Source organism: Equus przewalskii, chromosome 17, assembly GCF_037783145.1.
Source record: "Equus przewalskii isolate Varuska chromosome 17, EquPr2, whole genome shotgun sequence".
In the NCBI taxonomy this organism is placed as follows: domain Eukaryota; kingdom Metazoa; phylum Chordata; class Mammalia; order Perissodactyla; family Equidae; genus Equus; species Equus przewalskii.
The window spans coordinates 3,053,352-3,068,652 of record NC_091847.1 but is presented as its reverse complement, the minus strand read 5'-3'; the positions used below and the strand labels follow the sequence as shown (position 1 = coordinate 3,068,652).

General features: G+C 36.9%; 1 protein-coding gene across 10 annotated transcripts in view; it reads right to left on the bottom strand.

Moving 5' to 3' along the window:
- Positions 1 to 15,301, bottom strand: part of WDR33 (WD repeat domain 33) — a 96,795-nt gene that overhangs the window by 53,182 nt on the left and 28,312 nt on the right. For all 10 annotated transcript variants that reach the window (XR_011528317.1, XR_011528319.1, XR_011528318.1 and 7 more), the window contains 6 exons: positions 8,870 to 9,096; positions 7,296 to 7,364; positions 6,342 to 6,446; positions 4,013 to 4,108; positions 3,685 to 3,836; positions 1,884 to 1,981 (listed from right to left, as the gene is read on the bottom strand). Coding sequence is in view for 7 of the 10 variants with exons in the window: in XM_070579476.1 (XP_070435577.1) it covers positions 1,884 to 1,981; positions 3,685 to 3,836; positions 4,013 to 4,108; positions 6,342 to 6,446; positions 7,296 to 7,364; positions 8,870 to 9,073 (724 nt within the window). In the remaining 3 variants the exon portion in view is untranslated. The remainder of the gene's footprint in view (positions 1 to 1,883; positions 1,982 to 3,684; positions 3,837 to 4,012; positions 4,109 to 6,341; positions 6,447 to 7,295; positions 7,365 to 8,869; positions 9,097 to 15,301) is intronic.

Sequence of the window (15,301 nt, the reverse complement as noted above, 5' to 3'; positions counted from 1 at the left end):
GGTATAATTTTTAAGATAGGAAAGAAAAGGTAATGATTCAGGCTCTTCTTAACTTTACCCAAATTCACCTAGACTCAAATCTGAAAATATTTAACTAGTAGTTAATACCTTACATAAACTCTAAATTTCAGAGAAAAGTTCTTAAGCACTATTTAGAAGCAGTTTCATTACCAAAACTGAGTAACACTTCATTGGAACTTTGGATTGAAAAATGTTATCATGTAGCAAGTTTTCTTCTTCTTTTAATCCAAGATGCATAGTGGTCTTAATATTAGACTTCACAATTATGCTCCCAGTCCGTTGTAAAATTAATTGTTTTGATACTTTAGAATTGCTTTTACCAAATAAAGTTATTTTGTTTCTTCTGTATTTCTTAGGATTTTCAAAGCCTAGAAAAAGTTATTTATCTTATTTCTGTTTAACACCTAAGACTTCCGTAATAGTGAGGAAAGATGCAGTATTAGTGTAGCATTAGGCTAGGAGTCAAACGCTAAGATTCGAGCCCTGGCTCTCAACTTATTTTACCTTAAACATGTCACTTAAGCCTTCTGGGTCATGGTGCTCATGTATAAAATAACTCAGACTAGATGATTTCAAAGACTCCGTCTAGTTCCAAAGTTGTACAGTATTATGACTTTCACAGTGAGTACACTCCTCCAATGACAGGTTCTATATCCTTATGCTAGCTATCACGATATACTACTGTGGATGAACCCACACAAAATGTGCAAACTCAGGAATGTTTAAACAAATGTGATAGAAACAAAATACTGGCTTGAAATGTGGGTTAAATATCAAGAGTATTTATTTTGTTGTCTGGAAAGCACCGACACTATATGCTGGAAATAAAGCTCTGAAAAGTTGTAAAGTATTCAAACTTCAACCAAGACAACCAACTGACTCTTGAACAGAAAGAAAAATCTCTGAATAGTAATTTCTTAACACCCAATGTCTATGGCACCCATTCTCCCACCCTGCATTTGTGTGTCAGAGGAAGATGTTATTTTTATGGCATATTAAAATCAAGACTATGGAGTAGAAGGTACTCTTTGTTAAATCAGTACAGGTTCAATTAAGCACTTGAGAAACTACCTTTCTAGTTAATAATAAACTAATGTGATTTAGGTAGAAGCTTAAATGTTTTTGTTTCAATGTTTGTACTGCATATGTAAAACACACAGTTAATTCCCTAACTCTCACACCACTAAATTCACATAAATGGTGTTATTGTACTATTAGTATTTCAACAGCCTCACTTTATGAAGTATAAAACTAAGCTAATCCAAGTGAAAAGATAAATTTCTTTTGTAGGATGGAGTAATTTCATAGGCCTTAGTTTATAATTAGGAAATCAATAACTCAAACAAGGAATCTCTCCAAAATTTAATAACAGGTGGGCCATGTAGTACAAATGTGGCATACTAAAAAAACCACCTGCTTTCAGAAACAGCAATGTAAGTGCAGCTATTGATACCTCAATTAATTCATACTGTAAGAGGACTGTCAGGAGAATGTGCATTATCCAACTAAAACTATAGCGTCAGTATGCTGGAGAAAGCTGTCCTGGGTACAAGACAGGAAAAGGAACAGAGCCCTCAATGATGCACACAGACAAGCAAGGAACTGAGGGCAAAAGGGAGAAGAAAGGGAACGCTTGTATTTAATTTACAGCTTAAAGAATTCAAAGATAATATTAGTAGTAAAAATATACAAAATGATTTTGAACCTGAGAGAGCTCAAGTTTCTTAAAAGAGCCTGACTAAGATGATGTATATGTAAAAAAACTGAATGGAGATGTAAGCTGGTATTGTGGTATTGTGATGATTTAACCACAAATGCCTTCCCTATTTAAATATTCCAATCAGTACTGTTAGTACACGTACCTCGGAGAATTCTTTCCTCATGGCAACGAAGAAAGTCCCAGATTCTAACAGTGCCGTCATCAGAGCATGTAGCAAATTTATTATCCGTGGGTGAGAAACTGTTACATGAAGACACACAGCAGGGGAAAGAAGTCAGCATTTAACAGATTATCTGTGCTTCTCAGACAGGGAAAAACAAAAACACTGTGCTGCGTTATAAACAGGAGAGGGAAGTATCCAACAGTGCAGAAGCCCTTGAAGAAAACGCTGTCAGCTAACAAACGCATCTCATCAAAAGAAGAATTCAACAGAGTAGTTGCTTGAGTTTTCAATCATCAATATTCAGAGAACTTTACGAGTGTATCATTAGTACTAATGATCCCCACACTCCCCACCGTACAGTATTTCCTATCGTACCAACAGAAAACATGGAGCTGATTTAAATATAGAAAACTAAGTAAATTCTATTTTTGCAACAATATTCCTGTGAACAGTCTTTTAAATCAAATAGGAATACTGCTTAAAAGATTAGCATCAGCTTCTGCCTCAGACTCTTCACAAAATGGTAAGTTGAAAAAATTTAGGCAGGCTATTTAAAGACTGGTTGCCAAACATCCCTACATATGATGTTTCTCATTTATTTAAAAGGTCTGTGAAAACTTTCACACCTTCTCCCCGGCAAGCTATCCCATGAATGAAGCACCTTTTGAGGAAAACCTAAACATAGGGACATTCAGACTGTGTTTAAAGCCAAAGGATCTGCCACAAAGGAGGGAGCCATTTTCCCCTCCCTCTAGTGAAAGACCATCAAGTTTCTCAGCTGACTCTAAGAACTCCCTTGAACTTTTGAATCCCATGACTACGAAAGCACCAACTGTGAAAACTCAATGTATGGGCAGGACACTAAGTCAAAGTCTTTGAAGAAGCATGTTTATCCAACAATTTTTGTTAAGATTCTGAAAGTAGAAACAAGTGACTGCAGTGGATGATGTTTCTATAAAGACCACCTCCTCCCACACGTGGGTGGCACAACCATAAAGAACGCTGCTTAGCTTTATTCTGAGGCTGCAGCAATTCTTCAGGCTTGTTTTTGAAGCTTTTTTCCCCAGTTTAACTAATGTATCTCATTGATATGTAAAAATATACAACTCACTGAAAATATTTTAAAGTCCAATTATTACACATTTGCATTACTGATGTTGTCAACAGTGAATCAGAAGAAGAGTCCTAGAGTCTTCTTGACAACGGTCTCCTTACAGTTTCAAAGCTTGAGGAAGCCATTCATTAATCCATTAATGTTTGCCACATCCCGAGTTACTTGTGAGAGTTTTAGTCCTACTATGCTTTCCTTTTGAAGTCATGGCATAACCAAGCCAACCAGGTCTTCACTTAAGCCTCTTTTTCTTGTATTTTGTGTGAACTCTGAAGGTGTTTTCTGTAGGCTTTAGATTTTATTCAGTTGTATAATTAAAGACTGAATTCTTTATTTGGAATGAAATATTCTTGTCTTACACAGTAGGTAATAAAAAGGAATAACGTATACACATTATTAACCATAAATGAAAAGAGAAAACCAGTGCAAAATGCGGCAGACAATACATCTCTAACATATTGCAAAGGCTGATACCACGACAACACTACTTCAGAAAGGTGCCAGCAAAATGGTGAATGTGAGAAAACAAAGAAAAATATTGTGTTTATAGGGTGCAGAAAGTTTCCCAGAATCTGACAGAGCCCATGCATCTCTGCACCCAGAATACACTCAGAGAATAATTTAACCATGACAATAGGGACTACAGAAAATGGTATATTGTGTATAAACCTGGCCTCTCTAATCGCCTCCTTATGTGCCTGGAACATCTTGACGTTGTTCATGTTCGACTGCCAATATTTCACATATCCTCCGTGGTCTGCTGTCAACATCCACATGTCATTATGTGACCAAGTCATGGCCCTCACTGGACTATCGTGAGCCTGTGAAAACATAAAACATTTGTAAACATTATATAGAAGATGAAAGGCTTTACAAGAGCATGTATTAACTCACAGCCATTTGTCCAATTGTAAGTTTAAAATGCGAATAAAATGCCTATATCACAAGTTCTTTACAATACCACAAGATGATGCTACCACCTGATGATTACTATTACCTGTAATATTGTTTCAAAATTGAAAGTGAGTCCATTCCACAAGGTGAACTCTCCACTAGAAGCTCCAGTAACCAACCGTCTTCCTTCTGGAGTCCACTGGGGAAGGAAAAAACACAGGTTATACAAGGTCACAAATCCTCAACCTTAACTACTTTTAAAACACTCAGAAAGTCTTTATTTATAAAAGATCCAATACTCAACATTAAATAGATGACACTGACTTTCACTTAAGTGTAGCTTAGATCTACAAGCAAGTACTTTGGCAGAAAAGAACTTATATTAACACAGTGCAGGGAAAGCTCTAACATTTTATTTTAGCTCATTAACTAAATTAAAAACAGTAAGTGCAGTGACTCCCTGGTTAGGTTATATACACCTAAAGACTCTAAAGAGCATTCCAAAACAAAATATGCAAAGACCTCATTTTCCTATGATACATGGCAGACTAACAAATAAGATGCTCAGTCACCAGAAAAACTCAAAGACTGAATGAAGGATTTGGCTTATTGTAACAGCTAGTGGGCCAACTGAAGCAGAAAAGTTACTGTGTTTTATGAAAAAACAGTGTAACAGTAAGTACCAATTTAAGGACATCAAGGCTATCAAACTTTTCCTGGCAACTAAATCTAATAAAAAAAACTTTTTAAAGCTCTCCTCCACTCACAGTATCGAGCAGTGACAAGTCTTATCCCGATCTCCTCTTAACAAAATGTAATACAAGAGTCATGACTAACACTACACCAAAATTTTAATATCACAATTTGCATACTGAAAGGAATCTGCGACATAAGATTATCAACTCAAAACACAACATACTTTTTCCTTACTTTTTATTTTCAAGTTTCTATGACAGATTATATGCTCATTTTCCTTACAAGATGTAAATATGTGAAATGTCAATATAACAATCCTATTTTTCAAAATAAAAATTGTGAAACAGTTGAGAAATACAGGTGTGTTTATAGGAACATCAGTATGACATACACAAAATGGAGACTATTTGGTAAATCACACAGATATATATGACAATCCAGCTTTTTACTGCTTACCTGCAGATCATGATTTTTATTATTATGAATAGAACCCTCCTACTTTCCTAGTTTCTGTTATCTGCTATGGATCCCAACCCAGTAAATACTTCAGGCAACCAAACTATAGACATGGGACCCACAGTCTTCACATCTTAACACCTTGTAATTTGGACCATGCCTCTACTATGTGCAAAATTTCTCCTAATACCTTATATTTTGACCCCCAAGTGAGATATTTACCCATCTAACAAGATACAGGATATAGAATGCTCAGATTTTATTCATTTCAAAAAGGTTTTCTGTGTTACGCTAAGAAGATACTAAATCAAGTGCACATCATATTCCTCTACCAAATTCGCAGGCAAACAAAATCATACTACATACTGGTTAGCTCTACTGAGACAAAAGCCATTGAAATAAGCGTTCCCTTCCTGATGTTTCTACTGCTTTAGGCCTCTGAAGCAAACAGGAGACCTAAGACTGACTGCAACATTTTTATGGCGCTCAAGCCAGCATCTCTTCCAGCCCCTTTTGGTTCTCTCTGCTGTGTCTGCCACAATGTTTGCCATGACTGTCTTTTCTCTGTTCCACATTTTATTTTCAATTCTTAATTGCTCAATTTTGGCTATTAACTATCCTACATTTCTGGACTCAATATACTGCTAGCCAACAAGTACATTCATACTTAGCAAATCACAAAGAAAAGGATTATACTATTATCTATAGGAATATTAACTGATGCCTGGGACACAGAGCTGGGAAAACTTTATTTCAAATTCCTTCAAATTTTAATGTTTTGAACCATGTCAGTGTACTATTTACTTAAAAATTGTCTTTTAAAAATTCCAGCGAAAACATATTCTGTACCTATTATGTACCTTCATGGAGCTGACAATTATGATCTACCATTGGTCTTCAGCTCTTCTCAGGTGTTTTCCTTCCTAGTAACACCTAAGAGTCTTTACTCACATTGAGATGCTGCTTTCTAAACAGCAGCAAAAGCATTCCTATTCAAGAACAAGTCTGAGACCTGCTGTCATATATATCCAGGGCCAGCTCAGAGGGAACTCTACGGAAATTGGAACATGAAGAAAACAATCCAAAAGTACTATCTTACTAAATGTGGATATACTAGATAAATGATTGATTATTCCAAAATAAAATTATTAGCACTACACTGATTTTTTTATCCCAGACATATATTTAAAATGTTTAACTTTCTTTGTCCTATTAAGTAAGTATACTTGCAGACTAACTCAGGCTTAATTTTTCCAAAAATTATACAACAGAATACTTACCCTAACAACAAATACTGGACATTTGACTTTATTTGTTGATGTTCGAACAAATTTCGTTGTTACTGCATTCATAGGATTATTCAACATCCCTATAGGTGGGACCAGCTACAAAAAAAGAAAATTGGGTTTTAAGAGCTCCTGATTATGCAGGGCATAAACCAGGGACATGGCACAGTAACCATTTCAACATTTAAAGACAAATTCAGGACTATGAAGGACTTTCAAACAACTATTATAATAGGTTATAGTCTATATTAATTAAATGAAGAAAACTGAGATACAGGAAAGTTAAATGCCCACTATTGCTAAGCAAACAACAAAATCAAGTACTAGATTTCCCTAATTACTTCTCAAAATAACACAATTAAATATGTTCACAATAATCCAAATTTAAAATTAACTTTCCTATTACACAGACCTCGAGGCAGTGCAGTCTTTTGTTGGACACTGCTTTAAGCCTCAAATCAAAAGTTCATCCATCACTAGATTAAAAGGAATATTTAAATTGAAATAAAAAAATAACTGTTGGGGCCGGCCCAGTGGCACAGTGGTTAAGTTCACATGCTCCACTTTGGCGGCCCGGGTTTCAAACGCTGGTTCAGATCCTGGGTCCAGACCTAGCACCACTTGGCACGCCATGCTGTGGCAGGTGTCCCACGTACAAAGTACAGGAAGATGGGCACAGTTGTTAGCTCAGGGCCAGTCTTCCTCAGCAAAAAGAGGAGGATTTGTGGCAGATGTTAGCTCAGGACTAATCTTCCTCAAAAAACAAATAGTAATAACAACCCATGGTTTACACAGATATGTTATATTATCCCTTTAGGAATGTTTTATTTTAAATTATAAAAATGTAAAAGGAAAAGTCCATGTTTAAATTCGAGATCACATATTTTTAGGTTTAAAGGCCAAGCAAAGAGGTTTTTATTAAGCTAGTATGACATATCTTATACTTACATCATTATAGTAACCTGCATCAGGCTGAATTGCTCGCATATCTCTCTGGTCTCTTTGCCATATTCTATTCTGTTAAAAATTTAATAATTAATTAATATATGGTCTAATTATACTCAACTTGAGACCAAAGTAATTACTAACAAAATGTAAGCTTTTATTAAATGAGAAGAAAACAGGATTAAAACTTTTTCATTATGTTCTAAAACACAGATAATAGTGGATATCTTAGAGATTTCCCCTTATCTTACTGACATTGCTTAGACTTTCTCTCCTCTCTTTACACACGTTATCCCTAACCGATCATCCAAGACGCTATTGACCCCAAAACATTCTCACTGACCATACCGCAATAAAAAGGAAAAGGATAAGGGGTAGGCAGACATCCCCACTTCCTTCAAAGTCCTCAGCACAAAACAATTCTGCATATCTTGCCCTTGGTTTTCGTAATTCCTCTCAAACTCTCCTAATCTAGTTTTCCAACTAAAATACCTGGGAAAGTCTAAATCTATCTTCACATCTAAATCAATCTTTTTCTCGTATGTGCCTGCAACATACTAACTATGCCCAATATGAAAACAGGTCTTTAAAAACAAGTCTCAAGCAATGAAAAGCAGACAAATTTTCTTTGTAGGACGGAAGAGCAGACCAAAACCCAATTAAAATAGAAGGGGCTAGTAATCAAAGCAGGTCACAGAGGCTAATTCCTAGGATAAAACAAGAAAACAAAGACTTCAAAAGGGGAAAAATGTGTGGGGCCAGCCTGGTGGTGCAGCGGTTAAGTTCACACATTCTGCTTTGGCGGCCCGGGATTCACCGGTTCAGATCCCGGGTGAAGCCACAGCACCACTTGGCCAGCCATGCTGTGGTAGGCGTCTCACATATAAAGCAGAGGAAAATGGGCACGGATGTGAGCTCAGGACCAGTCTTCTTCAGCAATAAGAAGAGGATTGGCAGATGTTAGCTCAGGGCTAATCTTCCTCAAAAAAAGAAAAAAAAAAGGGAGAAATGTCGAGCTGACAAGAGGTTTAGGCAGATCCCTACTCTGCCTTTATTCACCTTCTCAGAGTTGCTTTCACCCTACAGAACTGCAGTTAGGTTCTGAACCCTCAAGTAAGTAGAGACACTTTTACTTGACTATAAGAGCAACCCACCAAGGGAATGGAGAGCTCATGTTCCAATGCCAATGTCTCCGATACGCCAAGTTGCTATTTTGAGTATGGATATTCTTGTAGAAATATTCCTATGTCAATAGTCTCTTAACATTTTATATACACTGTGGGTTTAACAAGTGTCTTAAGGTTGGCATAGGGAGTAAGTATCCCCTTTTGAGATTTGTTGTGAACCTTTAGAACAAAGCCTATTTTTAAATTGGAGTCTAACTTTAATAATTTTTGAGATGATGATTCACGCACACACAGAGCAAAAATAAAAGTACTGGTGATAAGCCCCATCTGAAATTCCACTTCATCCAACTAATTCAAGAAACAGGTATATTCATTACTCTGAATTTTAAAAACTTTCTTCTTTTTAAAAAAACAAAGGTTGCTTATCTAAAACACATTAACTGGACTTACCTCCAAATACTTAATTACAGATGGATTATAGTCTATGGTTTTTCGGTTTACTGCTTTTCTCATTCGTTTTCCATCAAAGGTAAGTTGTTGCATTGCTTGCTGTTGTGCAAAATCAGGTCGCTTATAAAACAGTTGTCGAGGCGCCTGGTGCTGGAACCTTGGCATATGGAAAAAACGAGGAGGAGAACCGATTTCTGTAGCCATGGTGACGCTTTCGTTCTAGGACACTAGGGTAGGGAAAAAGTAGTTTCACTACAAATATCAGCACTGCAACACTGCCTGAAAACATTTTTAAATGAACTTTTTGTACATTTCTCTTCCTTCCTATCTTATGCATCATTTCTAGCTTTTAGTCAACCTATTTACAAACTGAACTATTAGATTTAATGGCAGAGACCAGTTACACATTTGAAAAACAGCAATTCACAGAATAAGTGCTAACAAGCATTTATTGTAAAATTCAGCCTGGTGGAAGGAAAATCCGCAATTTATTAACAGTTTAGGATGAGTGTGTTGTGTGTTGTGCATGTGGAGGGGTGGGGGAAGAAACCTGATTGTTGACGTTTTTTAAATAAAGTTAAGTTTATCATAAGACCCCATTTTATGCAAGAGTCACTAAAAAATTTTAAAACCCGAGGTTAGTCCTTTTAAATTTTCTAGGATTAGTGTAGAAAGAGGAATAAACTATCTTATTTTATATAAATGCTAAAAGTATGTATATCTAATTTCAGGCTCAAAATAACGACCACAGAAACTTACTCCTCAGTATATTTACTTACATATTTATATAGGACACATTAAGTTAACTTCTGAACAGAAAAAAATATTAAGAGCTGACAGCTTTTCAACTTTAATGCTCTCCAATTAAACTTACATTCCAATAATACAAATATGTATGGTTTAAAAACACATTTTTAAGCATATTTTAAAAACCAGACCACGAAAAACACATAAAGGGTGTTGGAAGCATTTCCACAATTTTTTTTGTTTGTTTTAAAAGCAGCAAACACTGTACCCTCCATTATTTTTTTATATTCTTACATTTGCCTTTCCTCATTCAAGACAATAAATAAAGGATCTGAAAAGGAATTACGATTTCCTCTCGATGAAACTGTTCTTAGTACTACTTCCTTCACCCCTGTCACTTTAGTCTCTCAGGAAGCCATTTCCTAACGGCCACAGGGAGGAGGAGGGAGAGGAAAAGCGAAGGTCAGGGGAAAGAGAAGTCCTGACTGTCACGGTACCAAAACAATGCGACAGAATACCAACTTACTATATGCTATTTCCACTGCTCGGGAGCAATCCCAGAAGGTCTCCGAGAAATGTTAATTTGTAATGAGACAAGAAAGAGTCTGTCTCTCTCAGAGCTGTGTGTGAATTAAATTAGAATGTACAAAATACAGTAAGCATTTGACTCAGTAAGATTGAAGGAATCTGTTTACTCAGCTATCCCATGAATCCAACTGAATTTCAGCATCCAGATTTCAACTAATGGCTTCAATTCAGATGTCTAGACCAGGAATTTTAAAAAGATACACCTTTGAAAAGTGCATTTTAAAATTACTATTTTTTTCACTTTTCAATTATCAACTTTCTAATTTTATTAGAATAAAATTATTCTAATAGTCCAGTTTCAAATATTATTGATATCCAATGAGAATAAAGATTTTTACACATATCAAAAGAAGCTTAAAAATTATTCAGCCAAACAAAAAAAGGAATGAAGTATGACACATGTTACAACACAGATGAATCTTGAAAACATTATGTAAGTGAAAGAAGCCAGACATAATTAAGGTCACACATCGTATGATTCTACTTATATGAAAAACTCAGAACAGGCTAACACACAGAGACTGAAAGCAGTTTAGCGTTTGCCAGGGTGGAAAGGAGGAATGGGGAGTGACACTGACAACATGGTTTCCGCTGCAGATGATGAAAATGTCTGCAACTGGACAGAGGTGGTAGCTGCACAGCACTGTGAATGTACTAAGTGGCACTGAATTGGACACTTTCAAATGGTTAAAACAGTGAAATTTTATGTTATGTGACTTTTACCTCAGCTAAAGAATGGGGAGTTTAATCCACTGAAAGAAAATTTTAGATGGAGGGTAGATGAAACATTAACTGAAAGCTGATGGTGTTGAAATTGGGTGATGTGTATATGGGTACAAAGCACTAACCAAGAGCTAACTCAAGGATCTACTGTACAAATATGAGGAAAATGACTGATTTCAAATGCAAAACAATCACTATGTTTTACTAACATGCTTGAATAATTCATATGTTAAAGGTATAGATGGGAGAAAATATCTTTCCATTTACAAATTTATTGAGTAGAACTTGTTCTGAAAAAAAAGCCCTTTAATTTTTTCCTTAAATGGTCAAGTACTACATGTTTTCCAGAAATAAAGGCCCAACATGAACAAAAAGAAGGGGAAAAGTACCATTACATTCTTTTTTTTTTGAGGAAGATTAGCCCTGAGCTAACATCTGCTGCCAATCTTCCTCTTTTTTGCTGAGGAAGACTGGCCCTGAGCTAACATCCATGCCCATCTTCCTCTACTTTATATGTGGGACGCCTACCACAGCATGGCGTGCCAAGCAGTGCCATGTCTGCACCCGGGATCCGAAGTGGCAAACCCCGGGTTACCAAAGCAGAACGTGTGCACTTAACCACTGCGCCACCAGGCCAGCCCCAGCACCATCACATTCTAACACAAGATCCAGCCCTAAAATAAACCAAAAACAAACCTGCTCACAATACAGTGGCCAGTCTTCACAGATGCCTTATATACTTCAGCTTCACTTCCTGCAAACTACTGTTACTTGCCCAAAGTTAAAACAGAGCCTCCTAGTGGCTGTTATGGGCTACGTTGTGTCCCTCCATAAATTTCTCTGTTGAAGCCCTAATCTCCAGTACCTCAGAGAGTGACTGTGTCTGGAGACAGCACCCTAATCCATAGGATTGGCATCCTCATATGAAGAGGAGATTAGGACACGGACACCTACAAAAGGAAGGTCATGTGAAAACACAGTGAGAAGACAGCCATGTGCAAGCCAAGGAGAGAGGCCTCAGAAGAAACCAACCCTGCTCACACCTTAGTCTCAGACTTCTAACTTTCAAAACTGTGAGAAATAAATTTCTGTTGTTTAAGTTACCCAGTCTGTAGTACTCTGTGATGGCAATCCTGCCAGAGTCAGAGCCAAATACCTGGACCTCCTGCCTATCCCTCAACATGGGTTGCTGGAATAGTTCAGCAATAATGATGTTACAGCTTTCTCTGACTTGAGATGGCAGAAAACTCGATATATGAGGCTGGAAAATCAGTGACCCAGATAGAAAGAACCATCACCCAAATCATGAAAACTATCCTTCAGGCTTCACTCAGGACTCTACTTCAAGGAACTATATATATAACCAAATGCAGAAAAAGAAATAAAGCTTTTTCCTTCATACAAATAATTACTGTGATTTCTACTCACTGCAGTATTTACTTGAACTACATTAACAGAACATCACAATTTAAACTAGAAGTCAGGTTTGTTCCCCAAAGCATATTCATCTCACATATGCGGTGGAGGATGAAAGAAGGAGATAGAGGGGTTGCGGCGGGGGTGGGCAGAGAGAGAGAGAAACTGAGAGAAGACAATTTGCATATGGTTATTAAATACATACTAACAAAAAAAAACAAACTGCTAAGGAAAACTATTCACCTGAAACATTAAATTCATGTCTTTCTCGTACACATAAACCTTCAATGTTTCAAGCAATCAGCACAATTTTATGAAGTGCCTACTGTATATTACACTCTGCACCAGGTATCACATTATCATTCTGATTCACTGAATATCACTTCTAAATTCATGGAACGGATTTCAGACTTGGTGGTGTTTGGTCCCCTTCTCTATTTCTCCCAAATACAAAGACTCCTGAGGTGACAAAAGTTTGCAGCATATCCTTAGCCTTCCAGCTTTCAACTACTCCCTGTGGAGTCGTCTGTGGAACTAAGCAGTATTCCCAGACTTAGTTCTCCAACGTTTGTGTGCACAAGTCCATACCAGCATTATAATTCTGCTTCTTGTCCCAGCTATTTATAATGTTAGCCATATGATATTGCCAAAATTATAGTTGAATGTAGGAAAAAACCATAAATGCTTTTCTTAAAGAAGTCATTACAAATTTCACATTGTAGAATTGTGCTAAACAATAGCTCATTTTATTGAACCTAAACCTCTAATTAAAATAATAAAAACTGTATACACATAAGTGCTAACAAAGCCTCAAAAACTGGAGTAACAATAGTTGAATGAACAGGAAGGGATTCATGAGAGAGGTAAGACAAATTGGAAATTAAACAGAAAGAGTTATTAATATAGGATAATTAGGAGGCACCACCAAAATCACTGAGGCAGTTACTGGTTACTAGCCACGAAGATACACACACCTAAGAATTGTTAAAAGAGCTGAAAAAGCCCTGTGGCATCGGGAAGCATAATGAGAAATGCAATTCACTTCAAGAATTAATCAATGAGCACTAACTACCTGACAGGCATTGAAGACAGACACACACAAACACACACAGTCTGCTCTCAAGAGACCGTCAGATTATCAGAACAGAAGAGCTCAAAATGGAAACCACGTGTGAATCTCCTACTCCATTGAGAATCTACTGTTACAGGCAAGAGGGATGTAACAGGATGCTCACGGCACAATTCAGCCTTAAGAAGTTTACATTTGGGGTGAGGTGGGAGAAGGTGGGAGGAAAAGACAGTTTGAGGACAGAAACGAAATAACACTCTCTCTCATTCACTCAGCACGCCATGGCCAGCATAATCTTCTCCCGAACCAAAAATAATCCACAATAATCTTCCCCAACCAAATGTTTCTGACTCCATTAGAAAAATTTCACCATCGCAGCCAATCTCCAACTATAACAGAGGAGGGAAAGGTACATTTTTTTTATAGGAAAATGACCTTGCTAAAACTTGACTAATTCCACTAACTCAATCCAAAAGGAACTGACTAAATGCTTCACACAATTGAATAAAGAGATCCTTAAACTATAATTCAAGAGGGCAGAACTGAGGCTCTGCATCAAAAAACTCTATGACCTGAAGGGTCATAAATTGGCCTCAAGCAGTTTTTGCGTTTTTTTAAGCCAGAAGTCATATCCTACTTATGGTTCCTGAAATCACTGTGGCTGACAATCAGCATTACTTTAATAATAAAAATAGAACATAAAAGATTGAACTGCACATTTTAAGGGAAAGGACTGCTTTTGTGAAACTTCTGTTTCAGTTGCACATGTGTGTACAATGAATCACAACATAAAAACGTATCTTCTTCCTAATAATTTGTCAAAAGTGAAAGCAAATGGCATAATGTTAACAAACCATTAGGGGAAAACCAGAGTTTCCTATCTATGCACTCTCCGCTTAAAATCGCTTAATTTCTGCTGCCACTGGGTAGCCAGAGCCAAAGAAGTTCACATATAGCATCTGTCTAGTGTGGGAACTATGTCTAGCTATAGTAGCTATGGCACCAGAATCTGGTCCAATTATCAAATCCAAAAATTCTTACCATGTTGACTACTAATCAGAGCTTCTGATCAACACAAGCAAGCTTGTTTTCACAAAGTGAAATGAAAGAATTCTAACCAAAAGCAAACTATTAATGCATTAGATGGCTGTGATAGCAAGTACAACTACTATAGGGCTTTGAAAAATAAGAGATTTTAAGATCCCCACTCTCATTAATACAAACCTGGACACCATGGACAGAATCTTAGCCTGGGAACCCCTAAAAGAGATTTGATTCCTTATCTGTCACAGAACTTTCAGAGGATCTACATGAGTGGTAAACAAGGTCAGTAACAACATAATCAACATGTTCTCTTTTTATTCACTGTCCAATCTTTAAGAAACATAAATTCCAAACAAATCAGGAGAAATTATACTGAGACCATCCAGTCTTTTAAAGAATAAACAAGAAGGTAGCTGGTTTTTTTTTTTAAGATTTCATTTTTCCTTTTTCTCCCCAAAGTCCCCCAGTGCATAGTTGTGTATTTTCAGTTGTGGATCCTTCCAGTTGTGGCATGTGGGACGCCACCACAGCGTGGCCTGACAAGCAGTGCCATGTCAACACCCAGGATCCGAACCGGCGAAACCCTGGGCCACTACAGTGGAGCGTGTGAACTTAACCACTCAGCCACGGGGCTGGCCCCCAAAGACAGCTGTCTAAACAAGCAGTTTTTAAAAGTTCACATGGGGGCCATGTTTTGCTATGGACCTAAAACTAAATATGGGCAAAAAAGCCATGCTGTGTGATTTTAGAACACACATGGAGTAGTCATCTTAAAGACAAGCATTTTAAGACTGCTAACCTAAATTTGTTGACTAAATTTCACGCTAAAGATCAACTTTATTTAA